Source organism: Stegastes partitus, unplaced genomic scaffold (genome assembly GCF_000690725.1).
Source record: "Stegastes partitus isolate 25-593 unplaced genomic scaffold, Stegastes_partitus-1.0.2 Scaffold1, whole genome shotgun sequence".
In the NCBI taxonomy this organism is placed as follows: Eukaryota; Metazoa; Chordata; class Actinopteri; family Pomacentridae; genus Stegastes; species Stegastes partitus.
Genome location: NW_007577732.1, coordinates 1,500,509 through 1,527,743, shown reverse-complemented (window position 1 = coordinate 1,527,743; position 27,235 = coordinate 1,500,509). Strand labels below are relative to the sequence as shown.

The 27,235-nt window shown below is 40.5% G+C and overlaps 2 protein-coding genes across 5 annotated transcripts in view; one reads left to right on the top strand and one right to left on the bottom strand.

Moving 5' to 3' along the window:
* arid4b (AT-rich interaction domain 4B) overlaps nucleotides 1–3,351 on the bottom strand; it is a 44,121-nt gene extending 40,770 nt beyond the window's left edge. For 3 of the 4 annotated variants that reach the window (XM_008302922.1, XM_008303075.1, XM_008303145.1), the window contains exons 1-2: nucleotides 3,164–3,351; nucleotides 972–1,020 (exon numbers count right to left, since the gene is read on the bottom strand). In XM_008302922.1, coding sequence (XP_008301144.1) covers nucleotides 972–977 — 6 coding nt within the window. In that variant the 5' untranslated portion in view covers nucleotides 978–1,020; nucleotides 3,164–3,351. Of the gene's footprint in view, nucleotides 1–971; nucleotides 1,021–2,650; nucleotides 2,718–3,163 lie in introns of those variants that run through there. The other variant, XM_008302998.1, reaches the window with a different exon arrangement.
* A 448-nt stretch (nucleotides 3,352–3,799) lies between these two features.
* On the top strand, nucleotides 3,800–19,619 carry ggps1 (geranylgeranyl diphosphate synthase 1). The gene is made up of 4 exons (XM_008302708.1): nucleotides 3,800–4,111; nucleotides 5,987–6,079; nucleotides 8,388–8,458; nucleotides 17,919–19,619. Exons 2-4 carry the CDS (start codon nucleotides 6,007–6,009, stop codon nucleotides 18,720–18,722), a joined length of 948 nt encoding a protein of 315 aa, XP_008300930.1. The 5' UTR covers nucleotides 3,800–4,111; nucleotides 5,987–6,006; the 3' UTR covers nucleotides 18,723–19,619.
* Nucleotides 19,620–27,235: the final 7,616 nt, after the last annotated feature.

Genomic DNA, 27,235 nt, shown 5'->3' with positions numbered 1-27,235 from the left:
TGGTATAGTTTGATTAACCACAATAAGCATAACACCATTAGGGCCAAAGTGACAGATTACAAATCACTAGCAGAGCAGCTCTTAATGTGTCCACCACTAATCCTCCAATCATAAAGCTTGTCAATGTGATCGCATCTTCTTCTTGCTTTATTTTTCCTTATGATGCTGTTATGTAATACATTGAAATAAAAATGCAACTACACTGGCTCTTGTCAAACTCCTGTATGTTACATAAATTAATTGAAAAGTGAAACCACTCCGCAGGCTATGATGCTACACACGGCTCACATGGCAACAACTGACAAGTTAAGACACAAAAGCATGCAGCCAAAACAACAGTCACAACTGTGACCCATTCAAACTGCAAGAAACAATTAAATAGCTCACTTCAGAGTATATTCCCCAAACAATGACAGCTGCAGCTTTATCAAATTGAATAAGGCTGGAGAAAACAATGCCAGAGTTTTTGAATATTTCATAAACTCCACTGCTCATTTATTCTGCTATTCATATATAAAAATTCATAAATACACAATATACACCACACCTTTAGTGTAGATTTAGATTATCGCTGCACATCCAGGCCCCCATCTCAGCATATAATTCAATAACACTGCATAACAAAGCAGAACGTCAAAATTACAGCTCCCAATTTGTGTTTGCAAATACAGCTGAAACCACTGGAAACTCAATATCATGCATATCAAACAAATGTATTACTCTGGCCTGTATCCAACACACTTGCCTAGCTGTGTTTGAACAAGACCAACGTTTACATTTAATAAAAGTTCACACTGGCGTTATTCATGAGAACAAAAGGGGGATGAAGCCATGCATATGAAACACATTTAACAGTTTGTGTTTTAATCCTGCGGTTTACATAAGAGCTGAATGAAACTGAGCTGCAGCAGCGGTAGTAATAGTGAGCTAATGAGAGTTTGCAAAGGAGAGAAAAAAATGAATGAACATACCTTCATCTCTCTATGAGTCCTCTAGGTGACCAGTGCAACGAATCCGAGGCTGAAAACAGAGGTGGAAGAAGCTGTTAGGCATCACAGAGTGCCAACTTCAGTCTGCCACAACAAGACACGATTATGTTATGATGACATCACTTCTTCTGCTACACTGCTGGATGCCATAAAAAGCGCTGGGCGGTAGACGCACACTTTACATGGCTTTGAGAAAAACACACAGGCTACACATGAAACATCCCTTTGCAGTTAGGACTTGAACCGATTCGTTTAAGAGAAAGAAAAGGGTGTGTGTGCCTGAGTTTTCGAGCCCCACCACCACCTGAAAAAAATGTGTTGCAAAGTAAACCGTAGCAGGCTGATCACTCTCATTCGCAGAGCCCTTAAAGCCGTTTATGTAATGCCCAGTGCACTGTTGTCAGTCAGTCACCAGGGCTGACTCGGCTTGTGGCAACGCGAAGTAACTAGTCACTGGTCAAAGCAGAAGCGAGAGTCCCGTGTCGGCTGTGCACAAATGCACGGATAATGCTTTAAGATGAAGCGACAGACGGCGAGGAAAAGCGGTGCTCGGTTCTCCGAGTACGGCAGCGTGGTGCCGTCTGCACTGCACTGACTATACCAACACTACAGCAGAGGATGACGCCATTTCTGTAGCTGACAGTCGGCTAAAAAGGAGAACACTTGAGCGTACAAACACTGGAAATTGCGGGGATGGTGATCGCAATTCACCTGCCAATGTCAGAGCCATTTCTTTCCCCGGATCTCTTTCGTTTTTTGTTTTTTGTTTTTTATTTTCCTAAGAGGAAAACTGCTCCGTTCATTTTTCGCTTCTCCCCTTGTCTCGGTGCGCTGCGCTCTGCAGAGAGTCCACTCGACAGCAAAAATAGAGCGATAATAACACAGACGCCGAGCCAGACCTTCACACTAATGTCATATTCACGGCCGTGTCGTAATAGCAACGTTAAGTTGGAACAAAGTGAGGATCGTGCCGTGCAGCCCCGATTAAAAAAGTGACTTTCTCTCCTCACAAAATGTTCTCTTTATCGACTGGTCTGGCATTTCGCTGACTGTTCACTCAGCGGCGATGACTGAGGGTTGCTTCTGACAAAGAAACAAGTCGACGAAAACGGTTCGCAACAAGGTCAATCTCGAGGAAGACTTCGCAACGCAACAACATCGCGTTAATTCCCGCACAACATTTTTTATTGTTAAAAGAGAAGCCAAGGTCGCAGCCCTCGTTTGTGGTCGCGCTGAATGATCGCGGAGGATACAATGTCATCCGCCCCAGACGATTCGCCAGACCAGCCGCTGCGAGTGGAGTGACTGACCACCACCAACAATAAGCCCGCGTCTCGATCGTCTTATCCCCCCTGTCCTAAAGCTTTGCACCGCGGCTAACCCAAGAGCCCCATTTAAACCTCCTCACTGATGATTCCTCCCCAGTTTTCGATGTTGCCAGTTACGGAAATGTGCAAAAAATACTGATCACGCACACACAGCATTGAGAATAACACGGGTCCTCTCTTAGCAGAGCGAAAATAGTCTGTTTTCTACAGCCACAACTGGGGAGTTTCTTGATACGAGGCAGCCCCATCTGGTCCAGCCTACACTGGACAAGTCAATCGTGAGAAGCTAACGATACTGGTGGCACAAAAGAACAGCCTGACAATGCAGTTTACCTGTTAAACTACACCGTTTTTGCTCGGTGGTCGACAAATCACATCCTGCAGCGATGTCGAGCGTACACAAGTCGCAGATTATTTCGTGTAATATCACTTTTGACGGCTATTAGGGAACACCATGACAGGCGCTGCTCGACGACAACCTCCCCGAGGATTCCTCCGCTCAACAACACAACACTCCGGTGCTTGTCCAGCACACTTGAAACTATTCAGCCTCGGAGTAGCATAACCTTTCACTGTGCTCATCAGCTTAATTTGGCTGGCTACAGCATAACTTTGTTATCGAGCTGACCAAGTTTTTTTTTTTTTTCTTTTTCCCTGTATTCTCGACAGTCAGCTTTTTGCTGTCCAGTCGTCCAATTCATTCATTCCCCTAAAGCCCCCGAGACACAGCACAGCATTAGTTAACAAGTTAGCTAACGTCAAGGTTGGCTTGGTAGCAGCAGGGAAGCAAGCTAGTAAAAAAATGTTCAAAATAGCGATGGCTTTGCCGAACAAAAGCAGCCTTACCTATGCTGTCAAGTTGAGAAACACTTCTGCTTTTCGACGAAAGTGTATTAGTAATCCATAGGAACATTTATGTGAAAAAGCTGACAGGTTTTAACGTCGTCCGTTGGCCCCCGGTTGATGTTGGATGCGGATGGGTAAAAGTGGTTTTCGCAGAGAGCTGCTGTTTGCCTTGTTGAGTAGCTCCTCTAGCCTAGCTCTTTCTGTGATCCTTCGCCCCGCCTCCTGAGAATGATCGACGGACACTTTGTCCCGCCTCCTGGAATAGCGCGCTCGCCCATTTGGTGATACAGTGACGGGAACAGCCTTAGTCACCTGCTATTGGTTGATCTTGGAGAAAAATATCGATGGTAAAGTGTACCAAGTAATCCTACTGGGTGGTTGCCACAATACAGAGAGAAAAAATGCAGAAAAACTACAACCCCCAGTTCAGGAAAACATGTGTATGTTCGATATGTTTTACAGGCTCGCCCGATAATCGAAGGGTCGTGTTTCCTATGTCTCCACAGCTTGGACGTGTTGACCGGGCTATATAGAAATATAACTGCAACACACAGAGTGCGAGGCACCCATGTTAAATTACCCAGCTACTCTGCGCGTGCTCTGTAACGCAGCCGAAGCATATATAGGTAGCTCATCAAACCTAGCTCGTGTTGAAAAGTGTCTGTACAGTGCGTAGCAGTAGCGGCACTACTTTAGCATAGCATGAGGTGAATTAGCCAGCACCATACCGACCTCAAATGCTATGAAAGTGTGAACGTGACGGTCGCATCGTGTGCCTTACTCTACCGGCGGAGAAGTGGAAGATTTTATTTATGAAAAGAACGAAATAAATGCTTAACGGAGGAATACCGGCGCGTTTATGTTAGCTCGCTAACGCTAGCTAACTAGCCGCCTGGCTAACCGGAATACAGGACCGGCTAGTCAGCAGACTGACAGACAGCAGCCAAGGTGGGTGGAGTTCAGACTACACAGCTTGCCAAATGTCACAGCAGTAGTTTAGTTCTTGAGCTCTGCTGGGTATGTGTAAATTAAAAATCATTAATAGTGTTAATTGTTATGTTCTCACTTAAAAGTAAGCAGCCTGAAAGAACAACTTGAATGTTGAATGTCAGGAAAATTCAAATTAAAGTGTGGAATAGATACAGTTGAACTAAGAAATGGTTTTAAAGTGAAATTGGCATTTATTAAAATGTAGTTAGCTTTAGTTAACTACTTAATATAGACATGTGCAAGGGGATGAAAAGATTGTAACAGTAATGATAAGTTTGTAACTACTCTGAACAACTCATTAACTGGTTATCGAATATAGTTCCCAAATCTTATTATGTAGTAATTGTGAGGGACTTTTGTTAGGATGATCCTTAGCTGTCACGATCTATTGTTTTGCTAAATCACTCCTCAGCAAGTTTCTGTTACTCACTGGTAAAGTGATTATTTACAATTATGCAATTATGTGATCTGTGTGTGTGTCACTGTGCACAATAGGATTTTGTTACTTTGCACGTGTCTAACATTATATGAGTAAGAACATTTTTAATGTGAAGCTTTTCACAGACACTTTCCTGTATCTTGCTTATGTGCTTCTTCATAGGAAAAGTGCAACCAATGTTTAGAAGTGTTGCTTGTATATGATAACCACACAGTCCCTATATATTGTGTTTTTTAAGTGTGTATCAGTATTTTGCAGTTATGTGTGTGTTATGTCACTTACACAAGACATCCTTATCGTCTGCCATTGTTGTTGTCAAGGAAAAGCACTCCTTTTTGCCGTGTCTTGCTCAAAGAATCTGTCAGTTAAGATCTTGCTTAAAGCTTGTTGTTGAGAAATAACAACTACAAGTACCCTGAGATGACTATATCAGATGTATACACACCATCACTACTTGTGTTTACTCAAGTGTGATAGTTGATGCACACCAAACCTTTTTTTATCATTCACAGCTCAATAGTATCACCAATATTTCTGTTAGCTATCACCTGATCACCACACTAGATGGTGACTCCTTCTTGTGGTTTGACGCTGCTGCTGCATCATATCAGAAAGTCAGCTGTGGTCTCTTACATTATCTAATCTCTAACGTAGTAATCTTTTACATTAGCAAGAAGGGGTTATCGTTTGTATTGTGGCCCACATTTCTGAAAAATAACAATTTTCCTGGTATCAGATTATAAAAAAACAACACAGCTTGAAAATGTAAGTGAGCTGAAGTGCTAACAGTATTTCTTTATAAAAGTGTACTTCTGTTTTGTTTTTTTGTTGTTTTTCTTTGCCAGTTTATGCATTTCAGATTTTTTTAATATATATATATATTTTTATTTTTTAACATTTCTTCCAAATTGCACAACATCTGACACAACAAATGTATAATATATTATATCATATTTAGTTTTGTTTTGGAATATTGTAATCCATTCAAAATTTACATTTAAAATATATATATATTTTTGAAAGATTAACAATTAAAAACTTGGAAGTCTGTTGTAACTCAATGACCAAAATAGAATTCTTTTTAGTTTTTTCATTCGACAGTCACTTACCAGATGGGAATCAATTACTTAAATAATCACTAATCAGAAAAGAAATCTGTTCATTGAAAACATCAAAATGGCATTTTAAATTCATCACTGATCCTCATTGTTTCAAACAAATTGTCCCATATCTTCTTTATAATTTGATCTTTAAAGGTTTGTGAAGCTACACAGCATATAGAAAACCACATTAGACTGCCTCACACGGAAGACTGCTCATTTATCTTAAAAAAAAAAGACTCTCTTTAGCAACAGCGTTTCTGATTTTTCTCGCCTTTTTGTGCTCTCCTATAGATTTGTGTAAACTTGAAGTGATGGATGGTGAGATGGAGGCCGCCTCTGATCGAATCTTGCTGGAACCATACAAATACTTGTTGCAACTTCCAGGTGAGTGTTTAATACTCGTAGTACCTGTGGGGTCACAGAAGAAATAGAGAAATCCAGTAATGCACCCGCATAATGATGAATTTGAGTTTATATAGCTATATATTAGGACAGTGCCTTGCAGGCTTAAATTTACAGGATGACAGCTACCATATTTGCCTAAATGTAAGAAGTGTTTTTGTTTCCTGGAAATTAAGTTTGAAGAAGTGGACCTAATCTTATGTTTGAGATCTAGACAAATACGTGTTCTCAACATCAGATATTCTTTTTGAAGAGAATAGCACCAGTGTAACATGGTCTTTTACAGAGAGTGTTGCTTTCTGGGTTGCGAGGCTTGTGAGTGTCAGGCCCTTTCTTTCTGAAGGCCTGTTTAACGTGTTTTCCTGTGGACGGAATAAATTAATGACAAGTGAAAACAAGTTTATAGAGTCTCCTGATGTCTTTATTGCATAAATGAACCAGGGACAAAATCTGTCAGACAGCCAAGAACTACAGGTATTATTGATAATGAGCTCAAAAAAACTGTCTGAAAAATGGCAACTGTGAGAGAAAATAATTCTGACTGTTTGAAGAGCCCGATAGCATAGAGGGTGAGTCTGTGGCTGATAGACAGAATACACAAATGTGGGTTTTAGATGTTGCGGTATTTTATGTTTCACTTTTTTATGAGAGTAAAGTAAAGATGACTCTCTTCTCAGATTAATGATATCTCAAAGAACCTTTCCCAAAGGATGAGTGTGAAAGTGTTTCTTATTCCAAAAAACAGATGATGGAAAACTGAATTGTCTTATTATCAGTACAGGATATTCACAATATAGTCTTAACTTGTTCTGCTCATATGACAAAACAGGTTTTGTTTGTTTTTGTTTTGCACTGTTCTGGAGCTGTAATTTACTTATCCCAGAGTTATGAATGACTTTCTGTTTTAGTTGTAAATATGTACTTGTGCTGCAGAATATGGTTTCCATTTGTTAAGGATGTTATCTTGTCAGGGATGAAGTAATTTAGCTTTCGTTTCAGTGTTGACTTTAGAATCAGTAGAGGATGATTTAAATATGAATCGTCTTGTTATGTTGGTTTTACTTAAATATGGGCTGTATTTACATATTAACTATGACTATTAATGAAATGGAATTTGAAGTTTGACATTTTATACCCTGTGCATGTTTAACTCCAGTTTCCAATTTCTTTTTCCAAATGGTCACTAGCTGCTATTTGGAGACCGTCTTTAGCTGTTTCTTTAGTTCTGATTGGTCACTTTTTGTGAGTAGAGAAAAGACTGACCTAACACCAGAATTTTATTTGGGTAAATAGGACATGTGTTTTGGAATATCAATTAGTTGGGATGTTTCCTCTACTACAGTGTTACTTAGTCATTTAGGCTCATAAGATGTAGTTATTTTTAAAGAGTTGCAACAAATCTTTTCCACAGATCTGTAGTACTTTGTTAACCCTAGGTGTTATTGCCATAGTTTTGGAAAATATACAATCCAGAACTCTGTTTCACCAGACTGAATAATGGATGTTACATTAAAGTGCCAAGTCTCAGCTAGTATTTGAGTATTTGTTTGATGATATTTAAAGAACCATGAGTGAGCTATAGTTAGTTTTTTTTTTAAACACATTGTGCCCAAATGTTAGAGTCTGAACTGTACCTATAGGTTTGCTCAAAACTGTACTCCCTGCTAACCTCCAGTGTTTAGACTGTGGCTATGATCACTTAGTGGAAACAGCTTTATAACTGAGTTCAATGCAGTCAAACAAAGAGAGGCCTTGAACTTTGTCTTTGAACAGTAGAAAACTTCCTGTGCTTCATACAGACCTGCAAGTTCGTAATGTTCTAGTCAGGTACGAGGTCTGCAACAGCTGATGTAGCAATGTTAATGATTTCAGTGTTCACCCTCACTTAGCTCTTTAACTGTTTTTGATATGTTGTATGATGCTGATGCTTTATTGTCCTCAGTGGACACTAAAAATGTGTGTTGCAGACACTCTGTAACTGCAACAGTGAGAGTTCTAAAAGACACAATTTTTAAAAGTTGCTTTCTCTGGATGTATTTAGTGACTAGCCAACAGCTGTGCTGACATAGACCTTAACAAACTGTGCGTTTTTAAGTGTTGGCAACATGAGGACTCACAAAAAAACCCCTAATGGCAGCAAAGCGTAAGTGGTAAGAATGAACTCATGATGCAACAGTAGTCATTGTTGAGGATGCAGTTAAAGGTTAGCATTTTCTTTTTCCTTTGCATATCGCAATGTATATGTGACTATTAAAACAATTTGACTGTGTGTTGTCCTCTTTTTTTTCAGGAAAGCAGGTGAGGACAAAACTAGCCCAAGCATTTAACCACTGGCTCAATGTCCCAGAGGACAAACTGCAGGTGAGAAATCGTCCATTTCAAGCTTCTTAATATTCAAAGGTGTATGTTGTTTATTTGCTGCAGACGGGTCCTGGAAGGTGAAATGATGCTGTGTTCATTTGGAACAGGCAATTTATTTTGCAATGCAACCAGAGCATTTTGTCAGCTGAATTTTTCCAAACAAAATGTAAATATAAAGCTTGGGTGTAAAGTTTAAAGCAGTCATGATTTATTAAAGGAGACTTCCGGTTTATTTGGACCTGGCGTATTTCCCATTAATGCTCCTGTTATGGCTTTATGGGTCATACTGACTTTGCACTTTTCACCCCTGTTGTAGAGATTCAGGGAAATGAGGAGTTTCACAAAACAGCGTGTAAATGGCATTTATCAGGGTAACTACCATGAACTCCCTGCAGCTTTCCAAAAATGTTTGCATGAATCATTTTAGATGCTTGGTTTTGACTGAGAGTGAACAATTTTGCTGTCTGCATTAGAGATCTCCATCCCTGGTATGTGTTGTCTAACATCGACATATTCATCTGCACGTGTTCGTTTCTTAAATATTTTCTGGACATGATAGAAAAACTAAAACTAACATTAGGAACAGGCATTTGTTTCTCCTTTCAATGACGCTATTAAAATGTTTGCACCTCCAAGGTTCTTGTACTGCTTCCAAAACCTCCCTATCTGTTTACAGCCATCCTTCTTTAAACAACTGGATTCAGTTATCTTCTCATTTGTCGGGCAAATAAACCACCTTGCATATCTAAAGCCCACTTACAAAAGAATGTAAACAGAGGTGGCCTTGGCTTTCCTGTATTCAGGCATTACTACTGGGCTACAAAAGCAAGGGCTCTCACTTTCTGGCAGTGGGTTTTGCCTGGTGATGCCTGGTGTGCTGTTTCCACTCTCTGGTTAAAAATTGAATCCATGTCAATTTCAGAGACCTTCCTCCCACTGCTACTCTTTTCCGGAGCACAGCCTTCCTACCAACTACTTGGCCCTAATTTAATTCTCAGAAACCCTCTGAAGATTTTGAATCAAATAAAAAAAAAATTTGGACTGTCAAATGTCTCAGTACACTCCCTTATAGGATACAATCACTTGTTCAAACCTGTACTGATGGAGTGTTTCTGGACTGGAGGGATGGGGGGAGGGGACTGTGCTGCATTTGAGATGTTAACATAGATAATAAATTTGCGTCATTCCTTCAGCTCCAAACTAAATATCACCTTCCTCAACCATACTTCTATGAGTCCAAGTGTCAGATGAACTGTGGGAAGAAGGTCTGGCCTATGTACACAGAGCTGTTTTATCAATTCTGGATATATATATATATATATATATATATATATTGTCAGTTTAGAATCTGACACAGACTTCATTAGTCTGTACCTAAATTTTTAAGATATTTGAATCAGTTTCCACAAGAATGTCCTGATCCAATCCAAGTCATTTAATATAATTTAATCATTTAATATCTACTCAATCCAGTACCATAATACATACTTCAAGTACATTAAGGTTATTATGTGTAAATTAGACAACTGAATAGTGCTGCTATGCATTAAGTGGGGAAAACTAATTTCTGGACATAAGCTGTTACTGAATGTTACGTGAGTGGTCACTCAGTAGAATGTTGAGCTCTGGTAGGGTCTCATGTGTCGTGTACAGAGAGTAGGGCGTATCATGCCGCTAAAAGCTCCAAAAGATGGCAAAAGATCAAGAGTTGTCCTCTCCTGCTAGACACCTGTAGGACGGTGCACCAGGGATCAAGTTAAAGTTCATACTCAATGAAGTCAATACCATTTGGGTAGAAATGCCTTGTTGGTAGGCCCGAGCCATTGAGTCCGATCAGGACATCCCTGCTTTCAACCATTTGTGATAAATGTGGTACTGCTGAAGGATCACTGTCACACTAATTCTGGCATTGTACACTGCTAAGTAATATCTGGTGTGCCATACTTTATGGGTTTTCCAAACAATATGTGACTAACAGCCTGACTGTAATTTGGCAATATTTGGTTGCTCTGACTAAACAACAGCAGCAGGCCTGGTTGTAGCTAATACGTCAATATGATATCAATATTACTAAACTGGAAGTCTCCATCAAGTCCATGTTTCAAGAGGTGGCTCAACAACATGCTTTCCGTTCCAAGACAGAACAGATTTGTTATAGCGAGGGGAATTCACAAAACTCTTTCTTGAGGGAGAGAATGATTTTTTTAGCATTGCTTCAAAAGACCTAAGTATATAACATATGAGTTTTGCTGCCTTGTTCTTTATTGATACATTTTTTGTAATTGTTATCCTGAATAATTACTAATAAAGTTCTTCAGTCATGTTTTTTTCTCTCTTGTAAAAAATATTATTTATTTATAATTATACTCCCTTGCAGAGTGTATGTATAACTTTAGCCTTACCCTCTGGGCAAAAGGGAGTTCCTGTTTTGACTGGCAGTTTTGAACTGTACGTGACAGTTCTGGATATGAATCTCCTGTTTTTCTGTTATCAGGTGTGATGGTGCTGTGTACATTATGTGTGTCTTTGTTTAATTGTAAAAAAAAGTAAAGTCACAACATAAGAAAAAAGTAGGTTATTGATGCAGCTAAGGATTAGGTGAAATGATAAGGATAAGGGTGGAGCTGTGCTTTCAGAAACCGTTATCCATTTCTGTATTTGTGCTATCTGTAGATTTAAAAAAAAAAAAAATAATAATCCTTACTTCACCTATTGCTGATTTCATGAATTATTGAAGTTGGACGCATTTTGTTTGTCCATGCCGATTGTTTGTGGTTTGGTACTGGGCTGGCTGTCAACATTGGGTTTATACATTATACAGTAAAGCTTTGAACCCCAAAAAACAAAAAAGACTAAAACCAAGAAATCTGTAGAGGGCGAAAAGTCTCTGTAAAGCTGCAGAGTCGGGTGGCACCATAATTGGTTGTGGATTTGGCACGACCAGTGATCCCGTTTACATTACATGTAGTCAGTTGATTAACAGTTTAAGGGACGATTGTGAGGTTTGCTAGAAGGGACGATCCATTAGCTCAATTTCAAACGCCTGAGTTGCTGCCCACATCACACATTTTATGTAACGATTGAAAAAGGTCTCATGTTGTTCTGGTGAATAGTCGTTGAGCCAGTTGGAGGAACTAGATGGTTCATTTGGGTTTGTGGGTTAAGAGGAAGGCTGATGTGAATAACAATATCAGGCTGTCAGATCAGGGCATGCTATGTTGTGTTCACATTTCTTTGCCCACTTTTATGACGCAGACCTCGCCCCCAGAACAGCACAGATGATCTCCTATTAAACTTGACTAAAGAATAATTTACATAAAAATGTAGCCCAGAATTAATTAAATATGTGAACCAATGCCAGCTAACAATGCCATTGTTGGCTACAATACATACAAAATTAGGTGCAATACAATAGACATATAATGCAACCATTTTTCAAAATGAGCTTTCAGGAAACCAGGAAGATAGTAGACCTGCACGCAAAAACATTTTTAAATTATTATTATTATTATTTTTTTTACTGTTTGGTAGGATTTCCACACACTTCCATGTCTGCTTTTAAATCTTGCATAGAACTGCAGATTGCTTCATGATGGTTGTGCCTAGTCTGCTAACCAGTTTGTTGTGTTTTGACAGTTTATAGTGTCCGTTTGTTTTGGGTTATGGATGTGCCTGGCAAAAATATGCCTAAAATTTTAAATGCCAATTCGTTTTGGTAAAAGCTTTACAGCCAACAAGTTTCTAGCTTTACTTAATCTATTGTTTTTTGCATCCATCAGTTTCCATTTCTTGTTTTGGTGCTCACGCTCTGCCTTCATGAGTTTGTGTGCATGCCGGTCATGTGACAGCCAACCCCACCCCTCCTGCTACTATTACTCATAGGACTGGGTGAGCAAGTTCACTATTCACCCATCCCAAGTTAGAATTTTGCGTCTGCCTTGTGCTGTCTTTCGTTCTCCTCATATTCCTCTGCGCTGTCTGAAAAGGACAAAAATCTATTAGAGTAGGTCAGTGCATGTAAATGAGCTTTTAAAAGGCATGGTCTCTATCAAACTGAGTTTGTAATGAAAAGTGTGGTGTGTCTGGAGGGAATAAAAGCAAGGTGGTCTTTCTTTCTTTCCTAAGCACTTTAACTCCCTATATGCAAGCTGTTGAGCCAAGATTTAGGAAACTGGTTCAATTCCAAGACTCTAAAGTTGAAATAGCTGTTTTTGTCATCCAGAGAGTATGATGGGGCATGTTACCAGGATATGTTGTTTACTGTATGCTAATATTGCATAACATGTATTAAACGCTTTATGTTGGAAGTGGTGTAATGGTGATGTAGTGTAATGGTCTTTTTTTTTTTTTTTAAACCATCTAAAATCAAAGCAGTTTCTGGACATTTTTTTTTTTTTTTTGCTCCTGTTACATTTTTACACACTGAGGTCTCATTTTTCACTACAATATTTAGTCTTGCACTTTTATGGAAACAGCCCAACCATGACAAGACGTAGAGAGAACACAGCAATGTTTGTGCTGCATAACAAAGTCATAATACCATAAATAATAATAATAATTTTATATATATATATATTTATATTTAAATTCTGTGATTATTCATTCTACAAAAACTTGACTCAATGTGTGATCAAAGTGCCCACCAGTATTACCAACACTGGAAAAAACGAGGGCTCTGAATATATAAATATTTTACTATTTGCAGTTTTAATTTGTTTCCACCCATGTCTTATCTGCTCTGTGTAGTCGCAGCCTGCTATTCAGCCAAAAAATCCCTAGCTTTTTTGTCAATTGACTGCACTTGACTGCAGCTGAGTCACTCACAAGTTCTCACTTGCGCCGAGGAACGCAGACTTCTTTTCTATTCTTTTTTTAATGTATTTATTTTATTTGTATTTTTTTCTAGAAATTGGTCTCTGCAATTTGTTTATTTTTGGTGTTTGTTTTAAAAATGACATGCAAATGAATTCCAATTTTAGGCTTAGATTTAGATCATCTTGCAGACGAAACGCAACATTGCTGATTTTGAGTTAAAGGACTGTTAAAAAGTTGAAAATCTGATTATTGTTTCTGTTTTTAGTTTCTGGCACTAATAAATAATGTAATTTTGTTATTTTTTTTAAAACAGGTAACATGCCTTTTAAACCTGCTGGTGGGTTTTTTGGTTCAAAGTGTTAAATAGACCTTAAAATCTGTTTTAGTTAATGCTTTTTGAATGAAAATGGGTAGATTGTAGTAGCTATTTGTACTTCTATATCGCATCTTGCAGATGATGTGGCAGTTTGAAGAAGGCTTTTGGCAGCATTTAGGGATTGTTTGTTTATGTATTTCAGACATACTGTGCCCACATTTATCTTCAGTGAGACACTACTGCTTTTTTACCTCCTTGTGCACTTTATCACCTTTATGAGAAAAGGATTAGCATGATTCAAGTCACAGACAGCTTCCCAGGTAGAAATCTACGCCTCCACTCATCCAATACCGTGTTGTAACATTTTCTTGGATGCTGCTCAGTTCGACTGCAGCAGAAGCGCATATACAGATAGCAGGTTGATTGGCATTCTGTCTTTTCCACAGTTAAATTAATTTCAGATTAGCCATTCAGGATTTATTGGTTTTATTGAGCAGGACCCTCAACACTGTCCCCTCAGGGAGATCAGGCAATTGACCTTATTGTACTGATAGCATTAGCATTGTACTCACTCAATGCTTGACTGGTGTGTGCAGTGACAAAGATATGGAAACGTATCTAATCTGTGTTTTCTGAATCCACATTCCTTTCATGGCGCAGAATGCTAAATGCTGAGCCTGTCAGGTCTCATTACATTTGCTGTTCAACAGGTCTCCCTTTGTCCTGAATGTTTTATAAACCCTCCCCAAACAGAGGAATCCTAGTTCTGCCGCAAAGCTCAGAGGTCACACTGCTGTCTGCCGTGGTCATTTCACTGTCCACTCTACAAAGAACAGCCCTCTCCTGTTGTGATGCCTTTCTTTGGGCCTCAAGTAAAAAAAAAAAAAGCGAGGTGCATACATGTGAAAGAGTAGTAAAGTTGTCTTCTGAGGAATTATTGGATATTACAGATCAATCCTGTCATGTCAGAGCTTCCCCTACAGCGACATCCATCTTACACTTTGCATCAGTAGAGAGATATTTAATCACAGCTTTCACACTGCTGCTACAGTGGATAGTATGTCTTCAAATGAATGAATTCAGATTGAAAAATGAATAAAAGGAGCGACTCAACATTCAGAGTGACATTTTTGATTATTTTCGCATTAGACGTAGCTCTGTTTCTTGATTGAAGTGCTGACGTGTTCAGTTCAAGAGCGCATATTCTCCTTGAAGCTGAAATGACATGTTACTTGAGAGTTTTTCGCATTTGACTGACAAGTTCTTGATTCGTTGTCAGTTCATTCGGCCTACATTCATATGCAGATTGTATCCAAATCCACTTATGTTCTCCTGATAATTTCACTTTAGACAGAACTTCCCCGTTATGGTGCAGCGGGTAGTTGTGGTTTAAATCTACCTCACGTATCAAAGACCTGTCTCCCCCGATGGCTCCGTGTAGCAGCTCTGTAAACTCCTGCTGAACCCATCATGCAGACTGAGAGCACTCCTCTCGTCATCATTAGCACACTGCTGCCAAGAAGTCGCCGCCATGGAAACAACCATGCCTTCAGATAGATGGCGGCAGTGACAGGGGGCCCCTGTCTCATTTGTTTGGCACTGCATTTTTTTTTTTTTTTTATAAAAACCCTATATGTGCTTCTGTACTGTGCAGTAGAGCACAGGTTGTGGATGTTTGGGAAATTCCCTCCCCGTGTTCATCAGGTGCCTTGCGACCTTTAGCTGACTGCCTTCCTTTTGTTCTCTCTGACATTGTAGAAAGGTTAGTTTTATATACTGTCTTCGTTTTATGTGAAAATATGTGTTCATGAGAATGTCTGTTGCCTCGGGCTCAGTGCTTCATGTGTGCTTGAAAGTGACACAGAGATTATAACTATAGCTACCTCTCTGAGAAAATAATGAGGAACCGGGTGACAGGTTCACATATAAAGTGTAGTAGCTAGATAGTGTCTGGATGTCTGGATATAACCCGTAGTGTGTTGGAGGGTTATCATCACATGGAGGAGATAAGAAGAAGATTGTATCGCAGTAAAGCCTGGATCAGGCTAGATAGTGCATTTGTAATGTATTTGTATTGCAGGATTTTCTCAGTAGATAGTTTAACTGCAGTGGTTAAGCATACAGATCCTGACACATTTTGTCTGTGGTCTGTTTCGTTAGCAGATGGCACCATAAACAATATCTACACTCAATAAATAATTACATTCACTATATGAAATGGCTCCTCTATTTTCCCTTAATATTCATGTTTTGATTCACAAAAGTATAATAAATGTGTTTGTTATATAGTTTGGAGCTCCATTATCCACATTTTGGAAATGTGTACTCTGCTTCACAGCATCAACAACAATACACTGCAGTATGCAATTAATGAGGGCAAACGGTAAAAATACACTATCAACAACCAACATGACTTTTAAAAAAGATCAGTTTCACATTAGGATTACACTATTGCTTTGTGAAAACTATAGGGACACCTGCCATGTTTTGTTTTATTTGGAAACTGATAAACGTGAGTGTTTTTGAATGGCACAATCCAGTAGGTGTGCATGATGATGTGGGATGACCATGTTAAATCTTTGGCTAGACTTCAGCAGTGTTGCAGTCTGACTCTGGTATACAATGGTTGGCACTTATTGTAGTCCCTCTAAGTGAGACAGGTTTATGGCAGCACATAACTGACTTGTCTTTTTCAGCTATTTCCCCTCAAGATTTTGGACGTAGTACTTGCATTTCTGTGAAGAAGTTTTTAATAGATCACTGATTGTAGCTTTGGCAAACAGTCCGAGTTTCTCTGGTGATAATCAATAAAGTCTTGAGAGGCAGTGATGGGACTCGGCCTTTAAACAGGAGTATTATACAGTGACAGCCAAACCCTAACTAATCAGTCTTTTCAGAACACTTTAAAGTCTAGAACTTGAAAATTGTCTGTGCTTGTGTTTATATTTGATAGCTGCTGTTGTTATCTGAAGCTGTTGTTGATGTAAATTTCAAATCTTACTTTGATTGTGCCCTTGTTCCTTAATCCTGGAACAAGGAGGATTGTAATTCTCAAAGACAACGGCACGTTTGCAATGAACCTTTGAATCCTTCAGGAGGTTTTTTTTTTTTGTCTACAAATTCCATTTTCACGTTTATGTGTGCATTCATTGTACCCACAACCCCCTCCTTTCTTGTAAGTGGCTCGCTGAGGTTGCAGGGTGAGCGAGTGTTGGGACCCTGGCGAAGAAAAGGTTGTGTTTGGCAGATAAACTGCTCAACTGGCCCAGCCTTGGCCATCTGCCTGACCAACTGAGTCTCTCTTTGTGCACCCAGGCCTCGTACAAACAGCTTTCATTACCAGGCCACACCACTTGTCCTTTAAATCAGCAGAGCACTCCAGCAGGCTGCACAGCCAGCTCAGGACAGCAGACACCTGATGGCAGCCCTGACTGTTTTGTGTCAGACATTGACATGAAACAAAGCTGTTTTTAGGTTAACAGGCTGAGGCTCCTCCTGATGGACAGAAGATAGTTTACTTTGGCTGTGTGCTTCACTGATCAAGGAGGACTACAGTTTTTTTGACCTTAGTCTAGCAAGCAAAGCATCTGTGTAGCACGTCATGCAGTGAAAAAGGCACAGCAAGAATTTCTTCATTGTCCACATAGCCGTCGTCTCACCACGGCAGTGCATAGGTGTTAAGGTTGATTGAGAGTCATACTGTGTTAAAGCTGTTGGAGCTTGTCAATACACTTGCGGTAAAGGTTAAATACTCAGCCTTTGTCATTCTCTCTTTTGATGAGCTGAAAGTGTACCAAGCTCTGCAGTGACCCCTCTAATTGTTTCAGCGTGTGACTACATTTTTATGAACTCATCAAGACAGTGTTGCTCTCTCTCGAGTACAACATCTGAGTGTGAGAGCAGAGCAGACGAACACAGTAGCAGTTCTGTCAGAATCTGAATCTGCTCCAGTCTTAACTGTGTGGTTACTGAGCTCCTCATACTCTGAGTGATTACCTGGTTTGTTTCAGCAACGACTGTTTTGTCTACTAATGAGGACTTTGACTGGTGAGGCGGTGCAGGCAAGAGTGTAGACATGGCACCCTCTGCTGTTTACAAGTTGTAATGCATAATGTACATAGAGATCCCGAGAACCTGTTACTGTCTCTGTTAGTTTTAAGATGTTTCAAATGTTTTTTTTTCTGCATTGATTACAGGTGCTACAAAGATAGAACACATTAATGACAAATGGAAAGGCTGTGGTGTTGTTAATTCCAGTGACAAAAATGCTTTGATCATTTCTGCTTATTCATATATATAAATGATCATATGTGTTTGTGTTGTTTTCAGGTGATCATTGAGGTGACTGAGATGCTGCATAATGCCAGCTTGCTCATAGACGACATTGAGGACAGCTCCAAGCTGCGTCGGGGCTTTCCTGTGGCCCACAGCATCTATGGCATTCCCTCCGTCATCAACTCAGCAAACTATGTCTACTTTTTGGGGTTGGAGAAGGTGCTGATCCTAGAACATCCAGAAGCTGTTCGAGTGTTTACCCGACAGCTGCTGGAGCTGCACCGCGGTCAGGGCCTGGACATCCACTGGAGAGACACGTACACCTGTCCCACTGAGCAAGAGTACCGCAGCATGGTGCTGCAGAAAACTGGAGGGCTCTTTGGCCTGGCAGTAGGCTTGATGCAGCTCTTCTCTGATTGGAAACAGGACCTGAAACCACTCCTAGACACTCTGGGCCTCTTTTTCCAGATCCGCGACGACTACGCGAACTTGAGCTCCCGTGAATACAGCGAGAACAAGAGTTTCTGTGAGGACCTGACTGAGGGAAAGTTCTCTTTCCCCACCATTCATGCCATATGGTCACGTCCAGAGAGCACCCAGGTGCAAAACATCCTGAGGCAGCGCACAGAGAACATGGACATCAAAAGATACTGTGTGGACTATCTGGAGAAGGTAGGCTCATTTGCCTACACCCGTGAGACTCTGCGGGATTTGGAGGCAGAAGCCTACCGACTCATTAGGGAGCTTGGGGGGAACCCTCAGCTGGAGAGCCTGGTCAAACACCTCAGCAAAATGCATCATGAAGCTGAAGCCACAGCAGAGACCAGTAGTAAGCCACACTCCAGCCAAAACCACTGACCTCTTCATCTCATCACTCCTGCATGACTCACATACTAGTCCTGCACACAGATGCTTTGCTGATGCACTGATGCAGACATACACATTCCTGAAAAGCTTAACACACACCGGTATGTTACATTCATAAACTATGCTGAGTCACAATCAATCTCTGAACACGAGCACCTAAACTCTGGTAGACAGCTTCGACTGCATTCAGCAGCTGTGAGATGCCAGAGCAGCCCCAAATGTTGCCTTTCTTTTTTGTGTGCTAGATAGCATCCTTCAAGTGTTGCTTAACTGTACACATCACAGATATTTTGTATCAAAGTGTAGCTGTGCAGTCAGTGGAAATGAAATAAAATGGAAAACTTCTTATGGTGTTAGCTTTGCTTTTCTGAAAATGAAAAATACCACGACGGCTAAAAAGCTTGAAAGCCTTTTCTTTTGATCTACAGTACTGTGCATATAATTTTTTTTTTCTTGTTTTGCCACAGAATGAAAATTGTTTATCTGAGGCCGGGTGAATGCTGGATGTATTTTCTTAAGTCCCTGTTTAAAAATAAGACGAGGATGTCTCCAGAGTATAATGTGTGGTTTGGGGGATCCTTAATTATTAAGCTGCCAGAGTGCCAATCCTATAGAAAAGACCTCTGCAACTCAATCGCCTCCTTGTTATGTAACAGGCTGGCATTGTATGCTAAGTTGTGCTCATGCTGCTTATACTCAGCTGTATAGGAATACTCTGTTGATGCCCTGGTTTTATTGCAGACTGTGTTTCCATCTGGTTTTAATTCACAAGCCGTCATATTTCTAATCTTTTATGAGTGTGATTCTGTTCTATTTGTAAGGAGACACTGTGCTGCAGTTCAAGACTTGTTTGCATTTATTAAATAAATAAAAAAAAACTAAAGATAACCTGTGGACTTGTCTGACTTCTAAACCAAGCAGTATTGAGGTGAGTTAGCTTTCCATAGTTCTGAACTTATCAGCAATAACAGCACCATCTACTGAGGATACAGGTGTAATTGAAAAAAGTTGGCTGTGTGGCATACTGACAGTTTAAGTAGTTCCATACTTTTTCAACACTGAGTCTGATGCCTTATCTAGGATCATGCTCCCATTTATTTTAGATATTTTCTCATGTGCTTTTATAACCCAACACACACCCAATACACATGGCCCCACCTTTGGAAAACATAGAGCCACTATTATCCATAGTATATATAATCATAAGCCCTCTCCTGTTGCACCAGATCCATGTGTTTGTTTTTCAAGGTGACCAGTGACTTCATGCTGAACAGTACATGCTGTAAGGCAAACCACTGATGCAAGTTATTACAGAATTGCCTGCCATGTGCTTTTTTTTGAGGGACCTTGGCTGATATCACACAGAGGCTGGTTCCACTGGATGCGGCTGGTGTTTCACTGCGACTTTAGTTTGGAATAGTGGACACCAGTCATCTAAATCCTGTATCATCTGCTGCTTCTGTTAATGCTGTTGTTAGTTTTTCCTCAGCTGCTGAAAAGAGGCGCAGCCTTGTGGACAGAGGCTATCTGTCCCAGACAGCTCTGTTGACTCACTGGAGCTCTTGCTCTTGACAGCTGCAATTCAATTAATTATGTGTCTTTCGGATTGAATTGTGGCTTCACTGAAAATACATCTATTCATCAAAATGTCAAATTCTTGAAAATCTGGGGGACCGGCTCTGCAACTAATTTTCCTTCCAAGCAGCCACAAGTGCAGGAAAATGTGATGCAAATGCATTTCTGATTTGATAAACAGCAGAGACGTATGAAGTGGCTTTTCGCAGAGCTGACTTAAGTCCATCACAATAATCACAGCCTCTCACGGTTCTCATTTCTTCTCCCTCTCCCTTTCTAGGTTGACTAGATTGATTTTCTTCACCCACAGTGTCTGAGTTCTGTTCGAGAGCAAAACAGAATAGCTTTTGTGTGAAGAGCGACATGGCTCACTCACTGTCTCCCTCATCCTCTGCAAGCTTTGGATTATTTATCGCTGGGCTGCGATTTATGTATTTGCGTTGCTTGGTAGCACTCCAATGGATATTTGATAAATACTCTTGTGGCAACAACAAAAATTTGAAAACCCCAGAATTGAGCATGTAAACAGATTCTGCTGTATTTGTAAGCCTTCACTGTCTTATGGTGATTCTGCTGAATTGAAATCTTGCTTTGGGCTTATATTTTTAAATCATTTATTTGGGCAAAGTTTCCATGAGATGGCCGTTTTCATTCAGGTGCGCCTTGCACACATTTACACCTTCAAGCTGGCAGAACAATTGCGGTTCTTCACTGTAGGGCTGCCGAGCTGCTCCACTGGAGCACCTGGCAGGACATTTTATTTCTCTGCAACAGCCTCTGAAAAAAAACAACCACGTGACTCCTAAATGTTTTCAAAATTACTTAAACCAGTCTGTGTATTGAACTGCACTGTCTATAAAAACTATTCACCTCCCTTGGAAGTTTTCCCATTTTATTGCTTCTCAACATGAATGATGGTCAATTCAATTTGACTTTTTTAAGTAAAATTGACTGCATGAGCATTCACCTCTTTTTAAGTGATGTACCTAATTCAACACAGGTGTAACCAATCTGTTCTCAAAGTCACACAATTAGTGAAATGACAATCATCTGAGTGTGGTGAACTTGTCTCAAGTGATTGTAGTATAAACACACCTGTATCTGGAAGAGCCGGTCACTGGTGAATCAGTACTCCTGGCTGTAACTACAGTGTGAATAATGACACAAAATTCCAAGCAACTCTGTGAAAAGGTTATTTAAAAGCATTATTCAGGGGATGGATTCAGGAAATGTCCAAGTCTCTGAATATCCATTGGAGTACAGTTGAATCCATCATTAACAAATGGAAGCAATATGGCACATGCATAAATCTGCTGCGAGGACTGCGAGGTGGCACAGTTGGTTAGCTTGGTTGCCTCGCAGCACGAAGGTTGCCAGTTCGCGTCCCGGTGGGGGCACCGGGACCTTTCTGCATGGAGTTTGCATGTTCTCCCTGTGCAGCGTGGGGTTTCTCCAAGTTCTCCGGCTTCCTCCCACAAGTCCAAAAACATGTTGCGGTTAATTGGTGATTCTAAATTGTCCGTAGGTGTGAATGTGAGTGTGCTTGGTTGTCTGTCTCTAAGTGTGGCCCTGTGATAGACTGGTGACCTGTCCAGGGTGTCCCCTGCCTTCACCCTAAGTCAACTGGGATAGGCTCCAGCCCCCCGCGACGCTAGTAAGGATTAAGCGGTGTATAGATAATGGATGCATGGATGGATAAATCTGCGTAGAGATGGCCGTTCTCAAAAACTGAGCAACGTCTAAGAAAGACTGGTGATGGAGGCCGCCAAGACACCTACAACTCCTTTTGAAGGAGGCTTCATTGGCTGAGGTGGGAAAGGTTGTGCAAACAACAACTGTTGTCTGTTCTTCACCAGTCATAGCTTCATACTAGAGTGGCAAACAGAAAGCCACTGTTGAAAAAACTCGAATAAATCTTGACTTGACTTGACCAGATGACAGTTGGGAGACTGAAGTCAACCATAAGAAGGTTTTTTTGGTCTGATGATGGCCATCAGACTAGATGCTGTTTGGCAGATACCAAACACTGCAAATCATCACGGCATCGCCACCATGAAGCATGGTGGTGGCAGCTTATGCATCATGATGTGGGGATGTTTCCTGGCAGCAGGACCTAGAAGGCTTGTAAAGGTAGAAGGTAACACAAATGCAGCAAAGTGTCAGGAATCCCTGGAGGGCAACCTGAAGCAGACTGCAAGAGAGCTGCGACTTGACAGAATATTTGTTTTACGGCAAGACAATAACCCTAAGCGTACCCTGAAACCCTAACCCTAAAGCTGCACAAAACTGTTTAAAGGCAACAAGGTAAATGTTCTGAAGGGGCTCAGTCAGAGGCCAGACCTCAATTTAATTAAGGGTGATTGATTTGTGGCTGAACTTGAAAATGGCTGTTCACTCGCAATTCCTGTGCAACCTGACAGGGCTTGAGCAGTTTTTGAACAAAGAATAGGGTAAAATTGTGGTATCTAGATGTGCAAGGCTGATGGCAAGGCCCAGTGCTGTAGGAGCACTGTAGAGCCAAAGTTGCATTTGCTAAATACTAACTTAAAGGGAGTAAACACTGATGCAGTCAATTATATTACATTTTGAATCAAGTGAAATACATTTGTAGAATTCTAGTTTTACTTTGACATTGAGTCTTTTTTGTAAATTATTTTCAAATTTTCCTTTTTTTTGGTACATGTTCAACGTTAAAAAGCAATAAAAGGGTAAATCTTCCAAACGGGGAATAATGTTTATAGGTACTGTATATTTCATGATTCTACCAGGATGAAAGAGGATGCAAACATTTGTTTTCAGCAGCATTCAGGGATAAGGCTAGCGATGATCGGCACTTTAACTGTCACTAAATCCCATAAAATTCAAGATTCAATTAGATTATCATTATGTAACACAAGATTGTGCAACCCAAATTACAGATGGTTTTCCACTATGCCACTCACAAAGAAAAGACAAATTATGTGAATAAATAATCATGTAATAATAAAGCTACTTTTCTGATGAAGCATGGAGGACTTCCTGTCTTGGGCCGCATACATCCCATACCAGTTTGTGATGTTTCCGGTTGAGACGTTGTTGCTTCTCTGTACAAGTTAACAAGAACTTGGCACGAGGAAGGAAGCTTGTGACTGAGGAAGCTTGGGAATTTAGTTTCCTCAATTAGCACAGTCATTTCTCAGCTTTCTTCAGCAGGGTGGAGGGTGTTGACTGGCTCTACCTCAGCTTCACTCATGTAGGCAGGCGTGTGTGTCTGTGCTTCCTTTTCCCTAAAATCAATAATCAGCTCCTTGTTTTTCTGCAGCAGCAAGTTGTTTTCTGTGAACCACCCTGCGAAATTGTTGATTTCCTCCCAATATAAATTCTCATCAATGACCAAAAACAACAGTGGGTTTGCCTCGCATCACTTCTCTTCCCTGTTTGTTCCTTTCATCCCAAACCCATTTGTCCAGCGATTGCCAATTCCCTTTTTTTTTTAATGGGTTTTTCATTCTTTGAAAAGGCTGAGTAACCTCGAAAAGAGCTTGACACTTGTTGAGAACTATTTTCAGCTGTAGATCTGGTGCACTGGCGAGTGTCAATAACAGCAGGCAGGAGTGACATAAAATAGACCGCAAAGCTCAAGTCCACGATAATGAAAAAAAAAAAAAACATGTCAACCAGTGCAACAGAGGGGCACACTGATGTTTTCTCAATGACTTTTAGACAACAGAGGGGCTGTGCAGCACAGGAAAAATAAGCTAAGTCAGGCTTTGAATACAGACTGTTCTTGTCAGTAGGATCAAATTGTTGTTGGTTCGGTCTTTTAATAGGATTTGTTCAAAATAAGAACAATACAGAATATCCATCCATCCATTATCTATACACTGCTTAATCCTCACTAGGGAATGATGCTTTGTCCATCCATCCATCCATCCATCCATCCATCCATTATCTATACACTGCTTAATCCTCACTAGGGTCGCGGGGGGGCTGGAGCCTATCCCAGCCGACTTAGGGTGAAGGCAGGGGACACCCTGGACAGGTGGCCAGTCCATCGCAGGGCTACACTTAGAGACAGACAACCAAGCACATTCACACCTACGGACAATTTAGAATCACCAATTAACCTCAACATGTTTTTGGACTGTGTGGGAGGAAGCCGGAGAACCCGGAGAGAACCCACGCAGAAAGATTCCGGTGCCCCCACCGGGACGCGAACCGGCAACCTTCTTGCTGCGAGGCAACAGTGCTACCAACTGTGCCACCTTGCAGCCATACAGAGAATCAATATCCTTTAATATCACTTGATGCAGGGGCTTCATGAAAAGCCTCCTCCAGTTTATAATATTCATGTTCGTGTAGTTACCATATTCATGTCACTGCTCTCAGAACAACACATGTTCTCATGCATAATTCCGCCAGCACTCAGTCGTTTGTAAAAACCTCACTGCGTCTTCATGTCCCATTGGGATAAAGAGGAATAACAAAGTGCTACACACTACACACAAAGTACAAAGTTTCTACCTGAAATCACTGTAGGTGATATAAATCTGTCCTCTCCAGATTTAAAATAGCTGTATATTGATGAGGGGTCGGGGATTTTTACACATTAAGTTCAGTTTATTCATCATTGGGAGCTTTAGCTGGCTCCAAAGAAAAACTGTGTCACATTGTGTACGATTCTGAAGGGTGCTTGATGATGTCATGTAGGGTTATCTTTGCTTGGATTTGGAGATTACACATTTGGAACAGAAATCCTGTCTTACAAACTGGGGCATGGAGTTTAAAAGACGTGGGTGTTTATCAGATCGGAGAAGTCTTACAAAACATGACTGAGTGGCATTATGGGAGATGTAGGAGCCTGTGTTTGTGGAGTAAATCAGGACGTCTCCACGGACTGTAAATAAAGACACATAAAACCACGGTGACGTCACCCATAGGTTTCCTGAAGAGCGGTTCTGAAGTTCAGCGTGGCGGCTCCAGGCTGGCAGTGCCTCCTTCAAAGTCCGAGCTAATCCAAAAGTGGTCAGTGAGGTGGCGTGCGAGTGGAGCTGAGTTGGGCTATTGACTGTTCTGTATAGGTATTGATCTGTAACTTAAAGTGAGCGTGCCCTTAGCTATGCATAACATTAAGCCTTTATGCAATATGTGAGTTATTTAAAAAATTAAGGACAACTTAGTAATGAGGACATCTTTTTTTGTACTGGGCTGTAAACATGTTCATTTTTGCTAGCAAATTCGCCATTTTAACATGAGGGCCCATAGGGATTGACTCGCCTTTTGACTGAGCCCCAAGTGGCCAAATGAGAAACTGCAGTTTTTTGCACATCTGCATTGGCTTCATTTTTCGGCTTCAGAGACTGCTGCTTGAATTTCATAGTCTCTGCTGCATTAATGTTCTTTTAAAACTCTACCATTTGCAAGTCTTCCAACCTTGTGGAAGTGCAGTTCTAAATAGCAGGAGTACCTCTTTTAATGTTGAACTGAGGGCAAGTGTACTCTCTTAACTGACATCATGACATTTCGTGCACACATTGTTTGGCATCAGGTTACATCAAATGACTGAGTGGTTTCCTAGAATCTCATCATCAGACCCATGAGCTAATTCATGATCCTCTTAAGACAGAATGATTGTCAGTAATGGTTCAGTAATGACTGAGCTAATTATCTCCCACAAACACTATCATAGTAAATCTGCCATGTTACTTCAGCAGGGGTCAAGTGAGCTTATGAAACTTCGTGATTCACTCAGTATTTCCATCACTCTATCAAAGACGTGTGTAATTATGTGTACCGACTAACAGCCGACCTTCCGCCGAATGTGTCATCCAACCAATCCACGGTGTCACACATTTCACAGATGTGTTCTGCAAATGTTTGCAAAAAGTGACAGGCATAACCTCACCAGGCTGAGACACTGTAGCTGCTATGGAAATGAGAGAGAGAGAGAGCTGTGGGTGCAATTTCGAATTGGGAATGAAAATGTTGCCCCATTAGGGCATAGTTGTGTGTCTAATAATATCTCCTCATTGCTATGAATCAGAATCAGTCAGAAATACTGGTTTTGGATGCCGGGTGTCATGAATAAATGATTTCCTCCTCGTTTTAGTGCACACAGAGGAGAAGGAGGAGGGGGCTGCTGGAAAAGAGGAGGCTGATTGACAGCAATGTGTAATGCTCTGCGAGGAGAGTCTAAGAATCTGGAGTTGTTTGAATGAGTATGCAGATGCACGGCACTCAGCAGACTGTAAGCTCCTCTTCTTAAGATCTGGGACAGCTGTGCCTGATCTGATTCATGGCGTTTTCACTCTGACACCACAGGTAAGTTTTTAATTTTATCCATAACATACTGTATGTTTCCACAAGGCTGTAAATAAAGACACCTATTACACAAGCCCTCACAGATGGCATATAATCTGTAAATTGCTATTCTGCTTAGATGGTTACGTAGCTGCTCTAAATGGTAAAAAACTGAAATCCTCTACCAGAGGCACTTCTACTCCAGGGAATAACTCTACCCTCAGTATCTCTGTGGTTGCAAAATGAACTCTACAAGTAACTCAACTGAACTAACAACAGAAACTGTCATTTGACGAAAAACACTGAAATTTGGGTTAAAAGAAAAACAGTTAATAAAGGCAAATTAAATTGATTTTGATCTTTGGTAGATTTACAGTAACCAACCATACAAACGAACTGACCAGTTGAAAATACTTAGCTAACCTAAAAGTCCTGGTAAATAATAAACCTCTGTTTACAAAAAAAAAAAGAGATAAAATAGCGAATTAACTTAAAAAAAAAAAAAAAAAAAGCTTTTGGCCCATCACATACAGAGAACAGTATGATTGACCAAATTGAATAAATAGTTGAAATTCCTAGCTAAAGACGGCTGAAATAGTTGGCTTAACTAGCTAAAAGTAGTGGATGAACAGTTGAAATAGCAAGCTGGC

Excerpts from the sequence above, each read along its gene's own strand:
- ggps1 (XM_008302708.1), top strand. The coding sequence starts at position 6,007 with ATGGATGGTGAGATGGAGGCCGCCTCTGATCGAATCTTGCTGGAACCA. Across the intron at positions 6,080-8,387 it reads ATACTTGTTGCAACTTCCAG|GAAAGCAGGTGAGGACAAAA; the intron begins GTGAGTGTTTAA and ends CTTTTTTTTCAG. Across the intron at positions 8,459-17,918 it reads TCCCAGAGGACAAACTGCAG|GTGATCATTGAGGTGACTGA; the intron begins GTGAGAAATCGT and ends TGTTGTTTTCAG.